Source organism: Phallusia mammillata, chromosome 3, assembly GCF_965637545.1.
Source record: "Phallusia mammillata chromosome 3, kaPhaMamm4.hap1.1, whole genome shotgun sequence".
Lineage (NCBI taxonomy): Eukaryota > Metazoa > Chordata > Ascidiacea > Phlebobranchia > Ascidiidae > Phallusia > Phallusia mammillata.
In genome coordinates this window covers 5,359,621-5,381,088 of record NC_137254.1, presented here as the reverse complement: position 1 = coordinate 5,381,088, position 21,468 = coordinate 5,359,621, and the positions used below count along the sequence as shown (strand labels likewise).

At 34.6% G+C, this 21,468-nt stretch overlaps 3 protein-coding genes and 1 long non-coding RNA gene across 5 annotated transcripts in view; 1 reads left to right on the top strand and 3 right to left on the bottom strand.

Annotated features, from left to right (window-relative positions):
• The window catches only part of LOC145218280 (C-Maf-inducing protein-like), a 38,593-nt gene extending 31,712 nt beyond the window's left edge, over positions 1-6,881 (bottom strand). Inside the window, exons 1-6 of the mRNA XM_080085689.1 lie at positions 6,593-6,881; positions 4,611-4,828; positions 3,326-3,451; positions 2,634-2,711; positions 1,557-1,628; positions 153-242 (exon numbers count right to left, since the gene is read on the bottom strand). Of these exons, the coding sequence (XP_079941815.1) occupies positions 153-242; positions 1,557-1,628; positions 2,634-2,711; positions 3,326-3,451; positions 4,611-4,828; positions 6,593-6,713 (705 nt within the window). The 5' untranslated portion in view covers positions 6,714-6,881. The remainder of the gene's footprint in view (positions 1-152; positions 243-1,556; positions 1,629-2,633; positions 2,712-3,325; positions 3,452-4,610; positions 4,829-6,592) is intronic.
• A 2,840-nt stretch (positions 6,882-9,721) lies between these two features.
• Positions 9,722-10,762, bottom strand: LOC145218798 (uncharacterized). Its single transcript, XR_013857747.1, has 2 exons — positions 10,191-10,762; positions 9,722-9,822 (listed from the first exon to the last, which is right to left on the bottom strand). It is a non-coding gene; the product is annotated as an uncharacterized LOC145218798 (long non-coding RNA).
• Positions 10,763-11,379: 617 nt separating this feature from the next.
• Positions 11,380-15,928, bottom strand: LOC145218797 (ubiquitin-conjugating enzyme E2 variant 2-like). Of its 2 annotated transcripts, XM_080086203.1 has the most exons (4): positions 14,675-15,928; positions 13,967-14,106; positions 13,066-13,188; positions 11,380-12,555 (listed from the first exon to the last, which is right to left on the bottom strand). In XM_080086203.1, exons 1-4 carry the CDS (start codon positions 14,688-14,690, stop codon positions 12,418-12,420), a joined length of 417 nt encoding a protein of 138 aa, XP_079942329.1. In that variant the 5' UTR covers positions 14,691-15,928; the 3' UTR covers positions 11,380-12,417. The 2 variants fall into 2 exon arrangements, with proteins under 2 accessions (XP_079942329.1, XP_079942328.1); XM_080086202.1 differs by lacking the exon at positions 14,675-15,928 and having other exon boundaries at positions 13,967-14,631.
• A 781-nt stretch (positions 15,929-16,709) lies between these two features.
• LOC145218824 (uncharacterized) overlaps positions 16,710-21,468 on the top strand; it is a 56,394-nt gene continuing 51,635 nt past the window's right edge. Inside the window, exon 1 of the mRNA XM_080086231.1 lies at positions 16,710-16,914. Coding sequence (XP_079942357.1) covers positions 16,907-16,914 — 8 coding nt within the window. The 5' untranslated portion in view covers positions 16,710-16,906. The remainder of the gene's footprint in view (positions 16,915-21,468) is intronic.

The window sequence follows — 21,468 nt, the reverse complement described above, 5'->3', positions numbered from 1 at the left end:
CAAAAAATATAACAAATCTTTTATAACACATAAACTTGTCTAACATAAGTTCTTGACTTAGCTAACCCATGTTGGTATCCATGTTTATTGATATGGGCTTTATGTAATGGATTGGAAAACTACATGTATAACAAATTCTGAATCAGTATTACCTGGGTTAGAAGTTTTGAAGCAATGTCAAGCAAAATGCGATGCGTGTCTTCCACGAGAAGTGCTGAACCCATTGTAAGTGACACTAAGGACTGTAAAAACAATGTCACATTAATAACTTTAAGTCGTGTATTAAAACCATAGCAGTTTAGAATGTAATTATAATAGTGCGGTTATTAAGTTTTGGAGCAAACCATTTTGAGACAAAACAAAATTATACTTCAAACAACTTTAAGGAAGCTATTTTCTGAAAATTTTAAATAAAATACAAGTAGAAATTTTGGCATAAAATTTTGGCGACTTTTGGTTTCTCAAAAAAATTTTGAGGAAGAATTTTGCTATTCTGACAATACAAAATTAAAACTAACTTAAAAGAATTGATTTTCTAAGTGTTTGAAATAAACTTTACAATCATACACAGACAAATCTTAGCAACACCAGATAAAAGGTTTTATTTTTGGTTGAAAAAGAATTTCCTTTAATTCTAATTTTATCCTGTTTATCACTCAAACAAACCATTCTTACAGAAAGACTTACTAATGACCTAAATTAAATCAACTATAACCCACAAAAATAAGTATATATTAGGCCAGTGTTTCCCAACCTATGGGTCGCGACCCAAAGTTGGGTCGCCTGTAAATTCTGTTGGGTCGCCAGTTTTTGTGACAATAAGAGCATCTACGTTTCGTAGCGTTATTTTGTTATTTCCCAAGGCTATGAATTGTTTCCCAATAACAATTTCAAGACTATTTGGCGCGATAGTGAATTATTCTGTTTGTGACGTCAAATGTTTGTGTGAGATCACTGTTAAGCATTGTCTGGCTCATAATCCTTTGAACCAGCTCTAAAGTTGGCGGAAAAACGAATAATTTTTGTTTGATGTTTTTTTGTTTTTTTCAAACTAGCGTAGTAATTTTTTTTCAAACTAGCGTAGTAACGAAAACTTTTCCGGATTTACAAACAAAAATACAACCCAAATAGTAAGAATGCATATCCATGGGTCGCGAGAAGCCAAAAAACAAAATTTTGACGAGTATTTGGGTCGCAACAAACAAAGGTTGGGAACCACTGTATTAGGCTTTTGAGACGGAATTTTGCATTTTTGACAAAGCCAAATTATAAACAAATTAAAAGTATATATCTATTTTCCAAATGTATTTAAAAAACTTTTCCAAAAATTTTTGATAATTTAAAAACATTTGACACAGAAGTTGTATTTTAGGTTTTCAAAAATTTCTTCCAATTCTAATTTTACCCTGTTTATCACCCAAACAAAAACCATTCTTAAAGAAAGATTTGGGGCGACCTAAATTAAATCAACTGTAACGCCCTAAAATAGTTATAAACTCAGACAAAGAAACCATTTTTTTGGTAAAGCCAGTAACATAATAGCCAGAAATAAATACCTCAAGTTCTGAAAGCATCTCACTGGGCTGTGTCGTGCTGTTTAAGGTTTTCAGGCTTTTGCAGATTTCCATCTAAAAGGCATTCGTACATAAGTGACGGAAATTGGTTTTGGTTGATTAAAGCCTTAATATGGTATGTTAATGCCTAATAATGGCCACACAAGCTTAAATAGGATATATATGTTTTTCAACATAATGCAAGAACGTGCAATGATTTTAGATCTAAAATTGCTTTCGAAAACTATAGAAGGATCTGTTCATAAGTTTAATGGTGAAAATAATGGCCCAAATAGAGGTAAAAATGCAACATGCTTTATTTTTCAAACGTTTCATCAGTGATATCTGGCATGAGCATTTGCCAAAATGTTTGAAAAATAAAGCATGCCGCTTTTTATGTCTATTTGACCCACAAATTGTTTTCAATTTAAAAGCAATGGTGGTATGAAAAAAAGACAAAAGAACATGTTACATATGGTTTTAAATCTGAATATATATATTTGCTATTAAATCTTATGCAACAATGATATGTTTTGGGGCAATTGAATGCCAAAAAAGATCAGTTTTGTAAAAAAGTTTGCTTTACGAAAATCAAACAACACTTGTTAAAAACATGTAAGTTTATGTACTCTTGGCTATAAAATAGGTCTAAAAAAATGATGGTTAGGACAAGTGGCGAGATTCAGCCGGTTCTATAAAACCATGTCAGGAAATTTTTTGACATCAGCAAATCGGTTAGCATTACTGGTTACTGTCAATGGACTTTTTGTAACAGAACCTGCCGAAAAATATGACTTTTGTGATAGAACGGGCTGACAAAAAATTTAAATCCCACCACTGGTTAGAAAAGAATGCACTTTTCAACTTTAGTTTATAAAGCCATCACAAAAATTGACAGCACAATGTAAGAAAAATACACGAAGAGTGTCTACAGTGGAAGCAATTACATTGTCTAGGAATTTGAAGCATGTAGGGTTTAATATCTCATGGGGATTGCATTTATATCAAGAGAAAGGCCATTTGGTCTGTGGTGCATGTATATTTAGAAAGCCCTGTGGCTTATAGTGCTTAAGTACATACCTTCCATTTTAGGGTGTTTAGAAGACAGTCCCTTTGGTAAGGTGATGTTTCCTGATGAAAGCACATTGTGTCCGAAGGCTGTGTTAAAACAAAAAACACTGTTTCAAAAAATGTCACTGCATGTCTGATATGTTTTACATAGATCTTTTTTTACAGTCATAAAATAAAGCAACCAATCAAAAATCCTTATAATGCATGTATAATGACACCTTTAAACTAATAACAGTAAACCTAGGTTAAACCGGATTCAGTTAATCCGGATCTTCGCCTAACTCATATAAATTTGAGGTGCAAATGATTTGTAATGTGGTAAGGCTTGAACTAATCGACATCGGTTAATTGAGGTGTTCGCCTAATCTGGACAATTTTTTTGGTACAAAAGGGTCCGGATAAACCATGGTTTACTGTATTTTTTATGCCATTAGCAGCAAATTACATATTGTCGGCATTAAATAGTATTCTAATTTAGGCATCATTTGGTAAGTTTTGGATTTTAAATGTCTTCAAAAATAATGTAGTATATATTGCTTTTTGCAAAAATATCCAACATTTGAATACATTTCCATCTTTAGACAAACAGAACTACATGGCATAAAAGTAAGCTACTGCAATGACTTAGAATATTTTGAACTATTTATACTCATAACAACAATATAATTTATTTTGTCGACTTTTAAGCCAGAAAAATTTACCTGAAGCAAAAGACTACGCCCGTTGGCAATCATTTTTACGCAGTTTCTCGGTCCTTTTTCAATGTCCATACTTCCAACCTTGTCAATGGAATGGTATTGAATGGATGAACTGAAAATGCCGGTGCCCTAAAAATAAACATGCAAAGATATTCAAAAATATGGTAATCGCCTGCCAAAAGGAAATTACAAAGGAAATAAGCAAATCTTGTGCACTGAATAATAGTGATGGGACGATACCAGATTTTGAAGCGAGTACTGTAACTTAGTAAGAGTACCAGTGTATATACCTTCGATATAATTTTTCTATGCACACACACACATGCAGAAGCATGTAGAAAACGAGAATAGTGGTTTTCCTATATATTGCCAGTTTATATATATATACTACATCATATTTAACGATGTATCACATATATATGTAACCTGGCAGAACTTTTCTGATTCGTGCTTTCTGAAGCATATATTAACAGAAAGTTGTCCGTATTCTTGTCGTGTAAACCGGCTATCAGTATCAAACGTTGGTATCGAAAACAGAGGCAAAATATTTCAATACCGAGTATGAGTATCGATACCACTGAAATCATATGATACCGAGTACTGGGTACTCGTCCCATTAATACTAAATAAGTAGCGTTAATCACTGGGTATTGCAATTATTTTTTTTATTTGAAACCAAAAAATAAGTGATTTTAATGGTTACTGTGTCACTTTGGACCAAAATTGTTCAGCCTTTTGATTAAACATACCAAATTTTTACCAAACAGCAACTTTTAGAGCAAGTACTATGCACAGTTAGCCAGACAAATTGTAGCACCACAAATGAACAATGCATTAACACGTTAAACAGTCTGTTATGAAATTATTACTACGCAAATGTTCAATGAAGTGGAAAAAACTAAGGCTAAGAAGCAATGTTTATCAGTAGATGCACTTGCCACAAAAACAAGTGACCTAACTTGGGATGTGACCAGTGGTGGGTTTCAGCCGGTTCGAACCAGTTCTGTAGAACCGTCTCACGAAATTTTATGGGATCAGCGAACCGGTTTGCATTACTGGTGTAATTTTTGTAAAAGAACCGACTGAAAAATATGACTTTTGTGGAAGAACTGGCTGACAAAAAATTGGAATCCCACCGCTGTTTGTGACCCATACATGGGGAAACACTCCGCTAACCCATGAAACAAAATTTACTACTTACTCAAGGCTTGCATAGTTTTCAGCCTGTTACTATACTAGCTTTATCCTTTTTTGCAGACCGGTGTGTTATGTAAAGAAATATACCCACCGATTCAGACATGATTTCGTCCACTCCTAGGGTAATATGGTGTCTTTCCCATAGTTTGGTTGATGAGCCGAAATATTGCACAAACTCGCTGAAAACGCTGCTCGTGTTTTCGCCCAGTATGTGCACTTGGACATCGCCGTGTTCGTAGACTGGTAGTTTGGTTGTTGATTCGATGGCAGATATATCAGGTAGACTCGAGTTATGTTTTTGTTTTGTCACTAAAAATTAAAAGGTGACAATAGTATATGGTTTGTAAAATAGAGACAAATCTAGTTATGCTAACGGACATTTTGCCAATTTTTTTGTGGATTTCTCTAGTCCAGGGCTTCCCAAACCTTTTTGATAGCGATCCCTTTTAATCTTTCAAAATTTTCCGCGACCCTTCACGGATAATATGATAAACAGTGCAAAAAATATGTTTATTGTATTCATTGAAACGACTAATTCGAGCGAAAACTTGAAACAACAAATACCGGTACTCGGATTCTACTACTTTACACGTCCAAACCCTGATACTTTTTATGTGCTTTAGCCTTTAGTTTCTGTCGCATTGTTTTTCAAATAGGCACTTATCACCTTGAACCAAGTTTATGCCATTGCAGTGCTTTGCAAACGGACATTAAACACTGCTTAGAAATCGTAAATTTATTACCTATTTTTATCAGAGAAAGTTATTGCGCCACACAATACTTAAATGTTAGTCTATAACTCTGTATGTCATCTTTATGTAGCATTAAGTGCCTGTGTATTTCAAAACAATTGCAAGTGTTGCGTTTCAACCGACATTTGTTCGATCAATGGCGTCACTACAAGCGCCTCTGCGTTTAGCTGGAAAGGTTTTAAAACCGACGTAACTTGAACAAAAATGACATTGTGACGTTATGCAAAAGTCAAGGCCAGGTGTGTGCGGCACCCCGTACTCTACGCCAGTGTATGGAGTATCTTCTGCGAAATTGGTACAGCTCTCTGTGACCCCTCAAGTTTGTTAAGCGACCCCCGACCCCCAGTTTGGGAAGCCCTGCTCTAGCCCATACTTACTTTTATTACCCATGAAAATGAATAAAAAACTCACACAATTCACAGTTTCTGAATATTCTCAGCAAGAAGATGCAAGCCAAGGCAACAAGTTGCGTCTTTTCCGTGGCTCGCATCTTCTTGCAAAACTCCTGGTACAATTTTATACTTAGATATTGGCTTGCATCCTTTTGCAGACAATACAAAACTCCGTAATTTTTGTTACTTCCAAACAGTGCATTGGATAATGGTATTCACAATTTTGTGAGGGTATATAATAGTGCTTTGCATTGCTATTTCTAGCTAATTTATATGTTCTATGTAGAGTGATAGCAAATGCTGTCAGTATATAACCAATTGTTGTAAAAAAATGCACTTTTAGCAAAATTGTAGATACATCAATTACCACATTTATGCTAACACATTTAAAATGTTTTAAAGCCAGTGGTTCCCAACTATTTTTGACAAATTCTTCCTTTAACAAATCAGTGAATCATTTTCTTTTCTAATGGGCAGAATTGAGTGTGTGCTGCAAATATCTTTATTCTATAACACTCTTTACCCATATTGAGGTTTGTCACGATAACAGTTTGTTGTTTACTCAATTCCACTTGTTTAAATCCGAAATTAATACCAAGTTTCCCATTTCATTTTTTTGCAGGGTGCCGCATATCTTACATGGGTATTTAAAGGGGGCCACAAGGCTCAAAATACACTTTTAGGGGACCACGGTCCATAAAAGGCTGTGAACCACTACGCTAAACCATACAAAGGTTACTTAAAATTGGGTCTTTAATCAACTTCCCAGGTTATATATATAAATTCCTCCCCTCAAGATTCAAAATTCCTCCCTTGATAACAATTTCTCCCCATTTGGGAATCACTGTTTTAAGCCATGTATATATATACACACACTTTGCCAAAAGACAAAAATTAGCCACAAGTAACCGACAAAAAAACAAACTTACAATTTGTAGATCGAACTTTGAGGCTTTGACTTGTTTTTCGTTCCCTTGAAATAGTGAGTTTTTCTCGTACAGACGAAAACCGAAACCGGTCACTAAATTTTCTTGACATTTTTCTAACCATTGATAAACACTAATGCGATATCCAGCACAAAAACTGCCAAAAATAGTCACTTTTCCTTTGTGTTACATCCGCTATTTCCAAGGTCAATTTTCCAGTGTTTCTAAAATTAAATTTGAAACCAAATGTTCACCAGCTTTTCGTAACAGATTATAAAACAGAAAGATATATATATCTGTAAGCAAAACAATATTTTTTTCATGTTTGATGACACATTTTTCATAAAACTGTACTGCTTTGAAAGTTTATGAACAATAATAACATAAATTTTCTATTTCTGTGGGTTTTTTACACAAGGCTAATGGCTTATGAAGTAAAATTGAATATTTTGGAAAAAAATTGACACATTTTAACTGGGAAATAAATGTTGTTGTGACCCTGAAACTACAAAAAAAATAGGATCATTATTGAAACTACAAAAAATGTTCGAAAGCATTAACCAACAATGCTCTAGCCCAGGGGTAGGGAACCTTGTGATTCAGAAAGGCTACCTAACATTTTGTCAACACTCGAGTAGGCTGCATCGACTATTTTTCAGGTTTAGGTCAGTGATTTCAAAACATTTTGATTTACATAATAGTCATTTTGTATTTTTGCCGAACAGCGCGATCCAAGCTGAATGCAATGTTAAATCTGATACATTTTTACCACAACATTTAGGATTTATTTTACCTATAATGTGTATACAGATTCGATTGTTTATGCATATCAATGATCTAAGAGGGGTTTGTTACATCACAAACAAATCTAAAATGACTGGTGCAGCATGCAATGTCAAACATATTTTAACATCAAAGGCCGCACATTCTGCCAAGAAAAGGCCGCATGCGGCTTTACGCCACAGGTTCCCCACCCCTGCTTTAGCAGGGTTCCCGCGCAATTTTCGTATATAAATTCCATGACTTTTCCAAAACTTTTTAAGAAAAAAAAAAATTCCATAACCTTAATCGAAAAAAATCGAGCAATTCCCATAGTAAAACTAGAAAAGAGGCTTTGGTATATGTAGCCAATTTGCCATACTTGCAATGAATATACAAACGTTACGTAATTTGAAATTCCTATCTCTATCTGGCATTTTCAGGGTAAAACAGGCGCCAAATTCCATACTTTTTCTAGAACTTTTACAAAAGTTGGCTTTTTTCAAAACTTTTCCAGGCCTTAAAAATACAAATTTAAATTCCATAACTTTTCCAGGTTTTCCATACCCACGGGAACCCTGCTTTAGCCTTAATGAATAACATCTTATCGTTGATCTGCTTTTCAGATTGCGCGACTGCTTTATCACAATTTTGTTGAGTATTTAAACTGGTTTCCTTTACAGAGGGCCCCAAACTTATTACAAGCAAACTTTACTAATCTGAGGATTTTTGAACTTATTAAAACTTAAAAATATTATACTTGAACAGATATTAAAGGATAAATGACAGTGCTAGGTTTTGTGGTTCTTTATGCTGGTTTGTATTTCAAAACCCAGTGCGTCAAAGCTTTTTTAAAAAAAATATGACAAAAATCCCATAAAAACCTGATCTCAATGCTCGAGACATAAAAGTCTCTGGCAAACACTAATATCACTGATCAGTTGCAAGAGATTTTTAATTTGCAATTGATAAACTCTTTACAAAATTACAATAATCTACACTGCCTTATAAATTAGCTCTTGAATTATTAACTTTTCATCTAAATTCAAAAACAAGCTAAATTAATCAAAAACTTTCCCAAAATGTAAATTTTGACTTTCTGGCTTCCTAAAAATCTGCTACAATTCATTTTAACGCAACTATAATTTAGGTGAAAATTGAAAATGACATTTTAAGTTATATATTAACAAATTTGCCTCCCTCTTACTCTGTCACGCTTTATAGTGCAGCTATTTCATTTCTAGCTTGCAGAATATTTTTGCTCAATTGTGCTGCTACGATTAATTTTACCCGGTGAAATAAACACGAGTCAAAAAACGTTTTTTTCCAAATTTTTAGCAGTTAACTTGTAATTTCCAAAAACGAATTCAGTGAAAGATTAAAGCCCAAATTCTTTTGTTTTTCTCATAACAAGTCTATAAGTATTCGCCACATAAGTAAATAAACGAACAAACACATGTTTGGTTGCCTGTTGTGGCTCGTAGGCGACTGACAACTGAATGAAACACAATTTGTTACCGAGTAGAGTTCGTGTTTTTTTGCTGAGAGTGGATTTTCTCACAACAAAGAAGTGAAAAGCATTCAAGCGTATCAAAATTTGGACTTTTTTACTTTTTTGCAACATTTTTAATCCAGTAAAAAAAGTAAGATTTCGCTAAAACAGTATTTTATATGTATTGTTCGTGTTATACGTATTTAAGTGGGTATGATATTTTTGTGGGTGTACAACAAACGGTAGGTTAAAAAACTGTATGCCTTGCAGCTTACAATCGATTTAATACGCTATTTTGGAACATTTTTAATGCAGAAAAAAGGAATTTGCCCCCAAAACGCAATTTAGGTGTATTTTTCGTGTTTCTTTGCGCATTTTTGTGCTTACCGTATTCATTGTAGTGGCACAACAGACATTTGCGGTATTTTTATTTAACTTCAAAGCAGTAGTTTCCAACCTTTTTTCGAAACATTTTTCTTTCCTGCCTAATATATACTGCAAAGTAGTTGCTAAACCATACAAAGATCATTCAAAAATTGGTTTTAATAACCTTCGGTTATATTCGAAGAGCTTATAAGTGCTGTCTATTTACAAACCACGTGTCAAAATTAAAGTAAAATTCCTTCCCTTCAGTTTCAAAATTCCTCACTTGAGAGGATTTCCTCCCCGGCTGGGTACCATAGCTTTAAAGTTTGCTGGTGTAGCGGTTACAACACTATTGTGCAATGTTTATGAAAACGATTGCATGTTATTTCGCAATAACGTTTCACACCACGAAATGGAAATGTTTACCCTCATTTCTGCATAGACTAATGTTTATATTTCCGTTTCTATGGTAGTCATAAGTTATTTTCAGCCATTTTTCGGGTTCCAGAAAGATCTAACAGTTAACATAGTGTTTATTCCCTTATGACACATATTTCCGTCGGTATTTGCAATGTTTCCGCAGTTGTGATTCGTATTAGAACGCGTCGTTTCCACCCTGTGAAAAAGCATATGGTGTTCACCAAAAGGCGCTATGGCACTATAAATTACATGGCTACCTTAAAATAAATAATATAAGTAATATGAGAAAAAGAATTCGTACACCGGCCAAGGTTTCACATTGTTATATAAGCGTAGACTTTGATGTTTTCGCCGTGCTAGTTCTGTTCTATTTGTGGATTCTATTTGTTCCTGCTATTTCCACCGGGAAAGCGGCTATTTTGGGGCTTCTATTGTTATCCCATGTGGATGTGTAGCTGATTTGAACGTTCGCCTTTAACGTTATTCAAGAATACAAAGAAAGAAGAGAGATATGTGTGGCTGTTAATCAGTCAGCTGTTATTGAGATGCAAAGATCAGACTCACCAAACAATTTGCAATGAACATCATAGTTTACACCGTAGCGGTCCTTCACAGGCCGCCATTGAGGCAGGCGTGCCTACACTGGTCTCAGAAATTTAACATTCCTAAAACATCGTAAAACTTTATCTTAAAGAGCAGTAAAGTCGCTTTCGTCGCAGGGAAACTCAACATCGTTAAATTTTATCCCAGAGCGGTTTTCGTTGTATACAAATATTATAAATATATTGTATACATATATTTACATTGGTGCGAGTATAAACGTGTATTCGCGTTTCTGTGTTTGTTTTCGAGTTTGTCGATCGTTTAATAAACTGTTGCATTTGTCGTCATCGGCATAAAAACGGTAGGCCTATATAACAGTACAAAAACAGTGCACCTGTGCTGCAGAATCAAGAAACGGCTGCGAAATACTCACAGGTGAAACAAATATTACATTTGTTTCGATACATTGTTACCCGGGAGTGAATCCAAATGCCGGTGTTCCGACAACATAGTTTAAATTTGTTGTGGTTATTAACTGGTCAACGTTTCAAAAAGCATCCTTATCCAGAAGAAGCTAGTTTTTTTAAGTTGGCAAAAACTATAAATAACTTTGAAAAGGCATGAAACTAACTTTTGAACCAAAATTTTTTCTGCTTGAAAGTATAAAGTTAGGAATTATGACTGTAGTTTGCACTTAAACGGAATAGACTTCACAAAGCTCGCTAGGAAAACCGCTTAAAATGCGCATGAAACACTGCGTGTAGCGGTCATGATATTAATGTGCACAAAGTTTATGTTCAACGTTAGCATGTTGTTTGCAATAATGTTGCACAGCATGTAGGGGAAGTGTTTAACCTCCTTATAACTGGATGTAAGTGTTGGTATTTCCGTTCTCATGCAAGTCATAAGATATTTTGAGTCATTTTGTTATTCTAGAATGTTCTGCACAAACATAAGGTGTTTGTTCATCATTACGCATACTTCCTCTTGTTTATACTGTCGTTTCCGTTTCAAGTTTCAAGTAGAACACAGCCGCTCGTACTTGAGAAGAAGCATAGCAGCTCGGTTCGAGGGCGCTATGACTTTATAAATTGCACCTTTGCCATAAAATGAATTCTATAACTTAAAGGAAAAAAGGTTTCACGCAATAGCCAATATTTTGCTCTACTATATATAGCTTATTTTCGACTTTGTCGGCCGGGGAATGCTGGGTGAATTCTGGGTCTATTCTTAGACTATTTTTAGTCATCTGGTAGTCTATTTTCTTCTATTTTTCTCCCTTTGGGGATGTGGAATCTGATTTCATCGTTCGTCTTTGAAACGTTTACTCAAGAATACAAAGAAAGAAGAGACATATGTGTGGCTGTTAATCAGTCAGCTGTTATTGAGATGCAAAGATCAGACTCACCAAACAATTTGCAATGAACATTATAGTTTACACTGTAGCCGCCTTTAACAAGTCGCCATCGAGGCAGGCGTGCCTACACCCGGGAATCCAAATGCCGGTGTTCCGACAACATAGTTTAAATTTGTTGTGGTTATTAACTGGTCAACGTTACAAACAGTATCCTTATCCAGAAGAAGCTAGTTTTTTAAGTTGGCAAAAGCTATAAATAACTTTAAAAAGGCATGAAACTAACTTTTGAAACCAAACTTTTTTCTGCCTGATTGTATAAAGTTAGGAATTATGACTGTATTTTGCACTTAAACGGAATAGACTTCACAAAGCTTGCTGGGAAAACCGCTTAAAATGTGCATCAAACACTGCGTAACCCTTGCTTTTCTGATAACGTTTCTATAATATTTCTAAAGTAATAACCCAGCCTTTGGGGTACCACATAACACACACATTTTTTCGTTTTCATTAATTTTTCGTTTTTTTTGTTTCACTATATACAAGAAAGTCGCAAAACGTTTTTGCTTAGCATTTTGGCAAAATCGCAAAACCAAAATGCTCACAAAAATAGTGTCGTTCCAAAAAGTACATTTTATGGACATTTTTTTCCATTTTTTTGTGTTAATTTTAGGACCTGTGCATAAATATGATATATTATCCAGTTTTTAGGTATATTTCAAAACTTAAAATATACTATTATTTGTTTAGAAGAAGAAAAACATTTCATAAAATTTTTGGTCCCAAAAAAGTGCCTAATCAAAATTAGATATGCATTCCCTTGATTTCATTTTGAGCAGAAATTCTGACAATGCATGAAAAAAACACATGACGAATTGGAACAATATTGCCTATTTAGTAAGTACTGTTTTCGGGTGGCTGTTTGAGAGTGCAATTCTTTTTATCGCGCATTGAAGTACGAATATCTTTCAACAGCTGTTTTATTGATGAGTTTCTTGACCAACACATTAGGGCATGAAATTTGTCATCAAGCTGCAAGCAAAATTGTACAGGTTACATTTGAGTTAGGTTTAGTTTATTTCACGTGGTAGAAGACAATACAGCGACACTGTATCACTAAAACCAGCGGTGGGATTCAGTCGGTTCGCACCGGTTCTAAAAAAACATCTCACGAAATTTTATGAGATCAGCGAATCGGTTAGCATTACTGGTTACTGCCAATGGACTTTTTGTAACAGAACCGGCTAAAAAATACAACTGTTGTGGCAGAACCGACTGACAAAAAAATTGAATCTCACGACTGGCGGTTGCCAACCACAGGTCTATGGTAAATTTTCTAAGCCATTGTGGGATTTTCTAAAATCCACAAATAGCAAACCAGTAAAAAACAGAATTTCTGCTTACTACAATTTTGGCACACAACAGTCCTGCACACAGCACACTTTCTTAGGACTATTGTCTCCATGCCAATAAACAGAATATATTATGGTTAACCAGTATATGTCATTTAGTAGAATCTTAAGAGTACACAAAAGTGAATACCTTTCCTGCAGAGTTCACAAACAGGTGGTTTATTTTTGTGCAGAATTTAACTTTCGGTGGTTTGTCTGGGTAGCTTTCACCGCAGTATATCTCTAAAGTGTAAATCCTGTTTGCAAAAGTGGTCTGCAAAGCACAAAGGGTGACTTTAGCTACATAAACACCAACAAAAAGTTGAACAGTTATAGACAGTGATAATTAGATTGTTTCATAAAAACACAGGAAAAATATGCTTTTCATCTGTTTTTTATGAAACAGCCTAATGTTCAACTGATCAAAAGCAAGCATCTTACTTTTTTACATTCTACTGTCTGCAGGAGATTCGTTAAATAACAAAATTTAGTTGTAGACACCTGTTTCAAATTTAGTTTATTGAAGTAAAAAAGGCGTGACTCATTCCCGAAAATGCACATGAAACTATACAGATGCATGTTTGAAAGCTTTTTATAACTGATTTTGGAAACAAAATACCATGGCACACATTGAGAATCACTGACCCAAATTTTACAAGTTCAAGCCTTATCAAACAAGCTTTGAACAATTTAAAAGTCATAATCTGCCATGAAATGGGCCCATGGTTGTACATTAGAAGTCTTCCTCTGGAGAAAAAAAACACTAAGTCCAAGTAAATCACAGTATGGCAGGCCCATTGGCACCATTTTGAATCAGTCGGTCACCAACATATCTGGCAAGGCGTAGGCTAGAAAAATCTAACCTGCGGAGGGATTCAAACCCACGAACGGAGTCTCTCCCGAACCAGCTGATTCGGTATAATGCCTTTAATATGCCAGGCATACTGTGATATATATACGAGTGTGCAGTGATCGCTGGTCTTCTTAAGTCCAAAGAAGGCTTTTATTCAGCTTTTTATAGATTGTTTTGTGATTAATTTTAGTGGCCTTACGTCAGGGGGTCCAATAATAGTGCAATTCCAGTATGTGAATGTGGCATCATTTTCATTTTTGAGACCCCAGCTAATAGTGCCGTCTCCCGACCCTTTCATACCGCATTCCAACTCTTCTAGCAGAACGAAGTTTCTAGGGACTGTAAAAAAAGGTAGCATGGTAACAGTCAACATTAGGCTTGCGGCAGTTTCGAGCTTATACTTGCTTGGAATGACACTGATTATAAAGTGATGGGACGATACCATGTTTTAAAGCGTGTACCATGTGTATATACGTTCGCTACTGATTACGATTACCGAGTACTTAAACATTGGTACTTAGTTGTATATCACTAGCTAATTTGTCTGTCATGGTCGGGGTACATGTGCGCACACTAACATGCAGAAGCATGTAGAAAAATGTGTTTTCCACACAATAGCAAAAACAATATAGATAACCTGGCAGAACTTTTTCCCGATTTTGTGCTGTCCAAAGCAATTTTGGCAAAAAGTTGCCTGGATTCTCGTAGTGTTAACCGCCCTTCACTATCGAAAACTGAGGTTAAACATTTTGATGCTGAGTATGAGTATACCTCTGAAATCGGTCAATATATACTGAGTATTAGGTACTCATCCCATCACCAGTATTCAGTACACTGATCATTATATATATATTATTGACTTGGACAAGGCCAGTTACCCACATACAACATAACTAAAATTACTTACTTATTACGCCAGACATTGTGAACAGGTACACACAGCAGTAAAAGAAGTATTTCAGAAAATACTCCTATTTTACAAAAGACCCTACAATAAGAAAATAACCATGGGATAAAGCAGGATTTTGATGCATATTGTTTTATGTAATGACAGCAATTACTAAACATCTTGGTAATTTCTTATTATGTTGTCTAAATTAGTGACAATTTATTTTCCTGGATGCATTGCTATGTCATTAGGTGAACATTTACACAAAACAATAAAAGTAGGTGTCTATGCTGTTTAGACAAAATCAGGGACTAACTAAGCTCAATAAAATCCTGTCAATTACTAAAAAGGGATATATAAATATAGAAATTTTCTGTTCAGCAAACAAATTCTGATTTGCTCAATTTTCTGCCAATCAACTGCTGATATTTTGACAACAAATTCTTGATTTGGATTTAGCAATTTCATCACAGGAAGTTCTTGCTTCTCATGATGCAACAAAAGATTTAATGTTGTTACAAAACCTAACTCCAAACTAAATAGTGTTGAGATTTTTTTCGTTACAATAAATGTAATTTTTGTGTGGAATGGCAATTTTTCTGCGCAAATGTGCGCGAACTAATTGACTTTTTTTTGACAGGTGGATTTACCGATTGATGCAACTTGTATGTAATGCCTGCAAGACAATCAGACAAAAAGAATTACCAAATAAACACAACAGATTTTTACCAGTTTGACTGATTTACGTGGATTATTTGTGAAATAAGGCTTGTGATGACATAGAACTTCGTTGTACAACGTAAATTTATCACAAATGTGTCAGATTTAGCAATGGAAGTTCTGCAAAACTACATGGACAACATTTTTTTACTCGGATACGTACATGTCAAAATCTTAATTTTTTTTTGATTAAAAGGAAAATTCTGAAATGTTGCACAAAGGATAAACCCCCCACGCAGGCCATTCTTTTTAAACTGGAATGAATACAGCATAGGACTCAAAAATTAACATTTACAACACAGGAGCAAAATCATTCATACTTAATCTTTAGGCATACAAATTTTGCGCAAATAACTGCGTCTACAACATGCATAAATATGTATCTCTTCTACCCCAACAATATAACACAAGCAACCAAAAAATAAACGTTTCATGAACAACAGAAAAGACTATGTTAAAAGGCAAATATGTGACAAAAAAACAGATTTTTTAGACTCAAATACACTATTTTTAAACTGTGGCCTACAACCATGACAAAATTCAAATTTACAAATTAAAAAAGCCATAAAAACGGAATCCAAGCCTCCATAATTAAGTTAAATGCATTTACAAAACGGTTTATTAAATTTCAAGACCCATCCCACTGAAGGAAAATCATGGATTTTTTAATTTAGGTACGATACAACATAAATTAATAGTTTTGTTAAATTTATTTTAACAAAATTAAAAATTGCATTCAAAAACACGTAAATTAAGAATAAATAGACTTTAATCTATTCATTAATTTATTTTTAATTTAATTAAAGTGAATGCAAACAAATTAAATTAAAATCTTTGGAAATAACAAATATTTATTTGATACGGTACCTGAAATAAATTAACGGAAACAATACAAGAACAACAGGAAAAGTCAAAATTAATTTCAGCTAACAAGTTCAAAACAAACAAAAACATCAAACATTTATTTTCCTATTGCACAATCTTGTAATAAAAAAACAACTTTATAGATAATGTTCTACAATACTGACACAAAGCAATGCAAAAAAAAAAAAAAAAAAAAAAAAAAAAAAAAAAAAAAAATTTTTATCCTAAATCCAAAAAATGATTGAATAGGGTCGAACCACACAAAAAAACAGTACAAGAAAACAAGAATGAATTAAAATTGACGTCCCGTTAAAGGAAAAAGTAAGTTCTACCGAAATCCATAATGTAACAGGCAAATCGAGAGAATACCACCGCGATCGAAAAAAACTACCTTTTTTCATTCTCTCGCCGCAAATTAAATAGCACTGAAGATAGCGAAGCGTTTTAGCAGTTGTTAAAAAGGCGTCTGAATCAGCAAAGTGGTCTTCAATAGTGTTTACTGTCCACTTAGGTCAGTTTCGAAACTTAAAAATCAACCAATAAAGAAGAAAAACAACCTTGGTGTCACAAATTGCTGAAATAAGCAAAACCTCATCGGGTATTAAAGTGCAGCCCAAGTTTTTACGAAGTTTTCGTTACAAAGGACAACGGAATACGATTACCGATATGGACAGGTTTGTTTTCAAAGTTTATTATTTGTTTTAGCTGAAAATTGTTTGTCAGCAAACACAAAATGCATTAGATTTCAAAGTTAGTTAGGTTATTCTGTTACTTTACTGTTTACTGTTTTAATTTTGAACAATAACATATGAACGAAATTCTAGAATAAATACTTGTGACGTATTCAATCGTTATGGTGACGTAAGTATATTTAATGGGCTTTTAGACAATTGTAAAATTTAAGGTAAACATTTGACCTTTTTGCTGTATTTGCTTTTAAAACGGCAAAGCAACATAGCAAATATGTTTTACGGGGAAAATATACGCCCAAGTAACCATTGGAATTTGCTTTTACAACCCAAATTGTTGTTCCTGAGTACAAAAGCAGAAAGCCTCGAAATTTTTGGTTGAGACAATTTGTGATTGAAGTACACAAAAAATACATTATTTCTATGTGTTAAATTCACACATTGTGCTTTAGAAAGTGACATTTCCCAAATACAAATCGCTTTGCCACATGACAATATAAGCTATGAGTTGTTCCAAAACGTATCGTTTTCAAGGGTGTATGGTTTCCTGACTCTTCCTAATTTAATTAAAAGAGTGATTTTGTCGCTTGATAGCGTCAGTCATTCATTGTGGAATAATGTGCTTTGTGCATTGAAAACGTAACATGTAGATTAATTGGCAAGGGAGAAATAAAATATTCGATCAAAACAGTATAGTACATTTCTTCTATCACTTTTTAACCTGGTTGCTTACAAACATTGTTAATCAACCGTAGCGCTTGTTACATATACGGCCTTGCACGCTTAAAACAGGTTTCTAAACGAGCTTGATGCAGTCAACCATAGCGCTAGTCACATGGACGACTTTGCACGATAAAAGCGGGTTTCTAAACGAGCTTCGTACAGTCAACCATAGCGCTTGTTACATACACGACATAGGATGCTTAAAGCAATTTTCCAAACGAACTTTGTGCAGTCAACCATAGCGCTTTAACATGCACGACTTTGCACGATTAAAACGGGTTTCTAAACGAGCTTCGTGTAGTCAGCCATAGCGCTTGTTACATTTGTGCAAAAATATCAATAGCCTATCACAAATCGGCAATTTAAAATGTCGTTTTGTATTTACATTCATAATAATCTACGTATACATTCAGATGTTTACGGGTTGCTTATAATAAATGAAAGGGCTCGTATTTTCCGTAATATTCAGGTATTTTTTATGACCATTTTCCTTCAAGTGATTTTTCGCTTAATCCGTACTTCCAGGATAACACGGACCGCAGCTCCTTAAACAACACAAACAGGATTACTTTAATTAGACAGAAACCGGGGTTTAAAATACGAGCCAACTCTACCGTTGAGGAAAAATCGAATTTTAATGCTCCGTATCTAGTGTTTAATTACATTAAGAGCACATTATGTCACAGTGGAAATTTAACAAAAGCTTTAAGTTCTGAGAAACGACCTAAGCTAAATCAATTACGTATTATCTACGTCATAAGTATATCGCATTTAGCCGGATGTGGTATCGAATTAAGTGTATCGTCAATAAATAATTACAAAGCAAGTATCGGGTAAAATTGATAATTAGTATGAGGTAATTTAATTGAGAAGGGAATGTTAATTGTTTTCTTTGTTTTACTTAATGTTTATATCAATAAAGCAAGATTTAAAATCAAAATTGGTGACAAGTTAAAATTTTGAACGGTATATGTGGTCTGAATGTGTAATGAAAACAAATTGCCTGATTTGTTTCGAAAGAATACATTTTGAAATTTGCACACATGAAAAATTAATATGTGATGTTTATTTGGTCTCTTTTTCCTGCACAAACCAACTTAAGAATCCCATAATGTATACCGCAGGCTCCGTAACCCATTTTCAAATCCTTGAAACATACATTTTGCATGATTATTTTGACCGAAATCGCTTCTCAAAACCCCCTCTAGGGCTAGGATATCGTATTTCTAATCCATGATTGCCCTACACTTTTCACGTCAAAAGCGAGATCACCGCACCCATTATAGTGTGGTTTTACAACGTTTTCGTCGCACAATGACCGAAAAATATCGTTTTTGTTGCGTAACTCAGCGCAAAACCAATACGATGCAATATCTTTGTCCTTTCTATCCCTTTTAGGTATAAAGACAACGAACTTGATATCCATTATATGTTCACTATACTCCTGTTGAATGACAAGAGTGTTTGTAATTTGATTTTGCTGGGCAATCTGCGCGTAGCATGTAACATATAACAAGCATATACAGCTTAATTAAGCAATTTTGGTTGCAAAACCTGCAAACATGTTCAAGTACACGATGTAACTGCAAACCCCACTAAACATTAAACTGTAACGACTGCGGTGCATGGATTGACAATTTTTTGATAAATACTAGGCTTTGAAAACATGCATAGAATGATTTTTTTTTGGGGGGTGAGCTCAAAAGAAGTGGTGGGATTCCAATATTTTTGCCAGTCGGCTCTATCGCAAAATCATATTTTTCAGCCGGTTCTGTTACAAAATCCATTGACAGTAACCAGTAATGCTAACCGGTTCGCTGATCTCAAAAAATTTTGTGAGACGGTTCTATAGAACCGGTGCGAACCGGTTGAATCCCACCACTGTTCAAAAGGTAATATGCCTTTGGATGACTGTTTTGCGAAATTTTTTAACACTAGATTCTATTCTGTATCTTATTGTGTAAAATGGAAATATTAGCATTACCTTTAGCTTTTGTTTTTTAATACAGAAAACCGTGGTTATAACAAATTCGATTAATCCGGATCTTCGCATAATCCGGACAAAAATTTTGGTCCGAACAGGTCCGGACTAATCGAGGTTTACTGTAATTTCTGTTCTACATCTTGCTGTGGAAAAAGGGGAAATTTCCCATTGTTTATCATTAACTTAAGATTTTTGTTTTTCATATTAGCTTTATGGATCGCGAGTTCTTATAACGGCAAAGGGTCTATCATGAAAATACAATTAAAAAGTTTCAAAATCTTTGCTTTAAATGTTTTACACCACTGGTTTATGTGTTCAAATTTCGTAGTAAACTTGAAACTGTTTTGACGATGATTAACGTTGATGTAGGTCAAATAACCTACTTCCTGTTTACACAACTTACCAACTCCTATACAGTTTGACGCACTAGTTTAATGAGATCTAACGTTTTGAAGCAGGTCACGTAAACGCAATAGATCAACAAGTTTGTTTTTGATTTTTAAAGAGCGGCGACCTTTTAAATTTCCGACTTGGTTTTAGACTTTATGTTTTAGCGAAACTGTGCTGCTACGATTTGTTTTAGTCCGCGAATTAAACTCAACGCAAATCCTAAATTGTTAAACAAAAACAAACCTGCAGACAGTGCACACTGTTTCGGCCCATAAGGTCTCATAGGAACAATGTGTATGTCTGCAGCTTATCATTTATTGGCTCAATGCTTTTACAAAAACAAACCCCTTTTTTTTTGTGAATGAATTGTCAGGCGTATTATAATAATTATTGCACGCAATACAACTTGATACTCATTTTTGTAATTGTACTTCTAACCACTGAATCTTTGTGGATTTAGTAACTGTTATGGCAGTGGTTAGTTAACGAAACTTCTTAAAACCCTAGAACGCTGACTTGAGTGTTTTTTTATCAGCATTTTGTTTCATCTCGTGTATTCACCAGGTTGACCCTGATTCGACAAGTCCTAGTACAGAGAGGCTCATAACATTTTGCTTATTGCCGAGCTGATGTTCTATGCCTCACACGGTCGCCAATGTCCCCACTGAACTCAACAATAAGTCTAGACGCCCACCTAAATTAACAATAAAACACGGCTGTACGCCCACATGTTTGGACCATGTTTGGAGCTACATAACTAAGAAAATAGTTTTATTTTGATGCATGGTTGCCAATACCCATTTTTTATGTATACATTTTCAGCGGTCACAGGTTTTGCATAATTGCTTTCGAATAATATGGCTGGGTTGGGTTGTACGTCATTACTATAAAGTTTTTACGAGCTTGATTTAAACTTGCAAAGCTTTAACAAGTTATACGGTGGGCTGCACAAAACTGGTTGGGAAATCGGTTTCAAACTTACAAAGTCATACACATATCAATCATCGCGGTTTAGTGCGCTAAACTGGTTAGGAAAATCGTTCAAATTGCATGAAGTGTTTGACAAAACCGCCGACCCGTATCTTGTACTTCGTCCAAACCCTCCGGTAATTGACTGAGCTTGTTATGGTTAGTGACGTCAAATCCCATGAGAGGAGAGGCGTTACTTCCTAAAGAAGAAGTCCTTTTTATATCGTACATAGTGGCAACTACAAATAACGTTCAAACATAGTATCAATGTTATGTATACGAAGTTTGGCTTTAACTTGTTAATTCGTTAGCAATCAAATGTTGCTGAATGAAATATGCTTAAAGGCAGTGGTGGGATTCAAATTATTTGTCAGTCGGTACCATCACAAAAGTCATATTTTTCAGCCCGTTTTGTTACAAAAAATCCATTGACAGTAACCAATAATGCTAACCGGCTCGCTGATCTCAAACAA

Excerpts from the sequence above, each read along its gene's own strand:
- LOC145218797 (XM_080086202.1), bottom strand. The coding sequence starts at position 14,212 with ATGGTATCGTCCCATCACTTTATAATCAGTGTCATTCCAAGCAAGTAT. Across the intron at positions 13,189-13,966 it reads CTATTATTGGACCCCCTGAC|ACCACTTTTGCAAACAGGAT; the intron begins GTAAGGCCACTA and ends TGTGCTTTGCAG. Across the intron at positions 12,556-13,065 it reads TTGTGAACTCTGCAGGAAAG|CTTGATGACAAATTTCATGC; the intron begins GTATTCACTTTT and ends TTTTGCTTGCAG.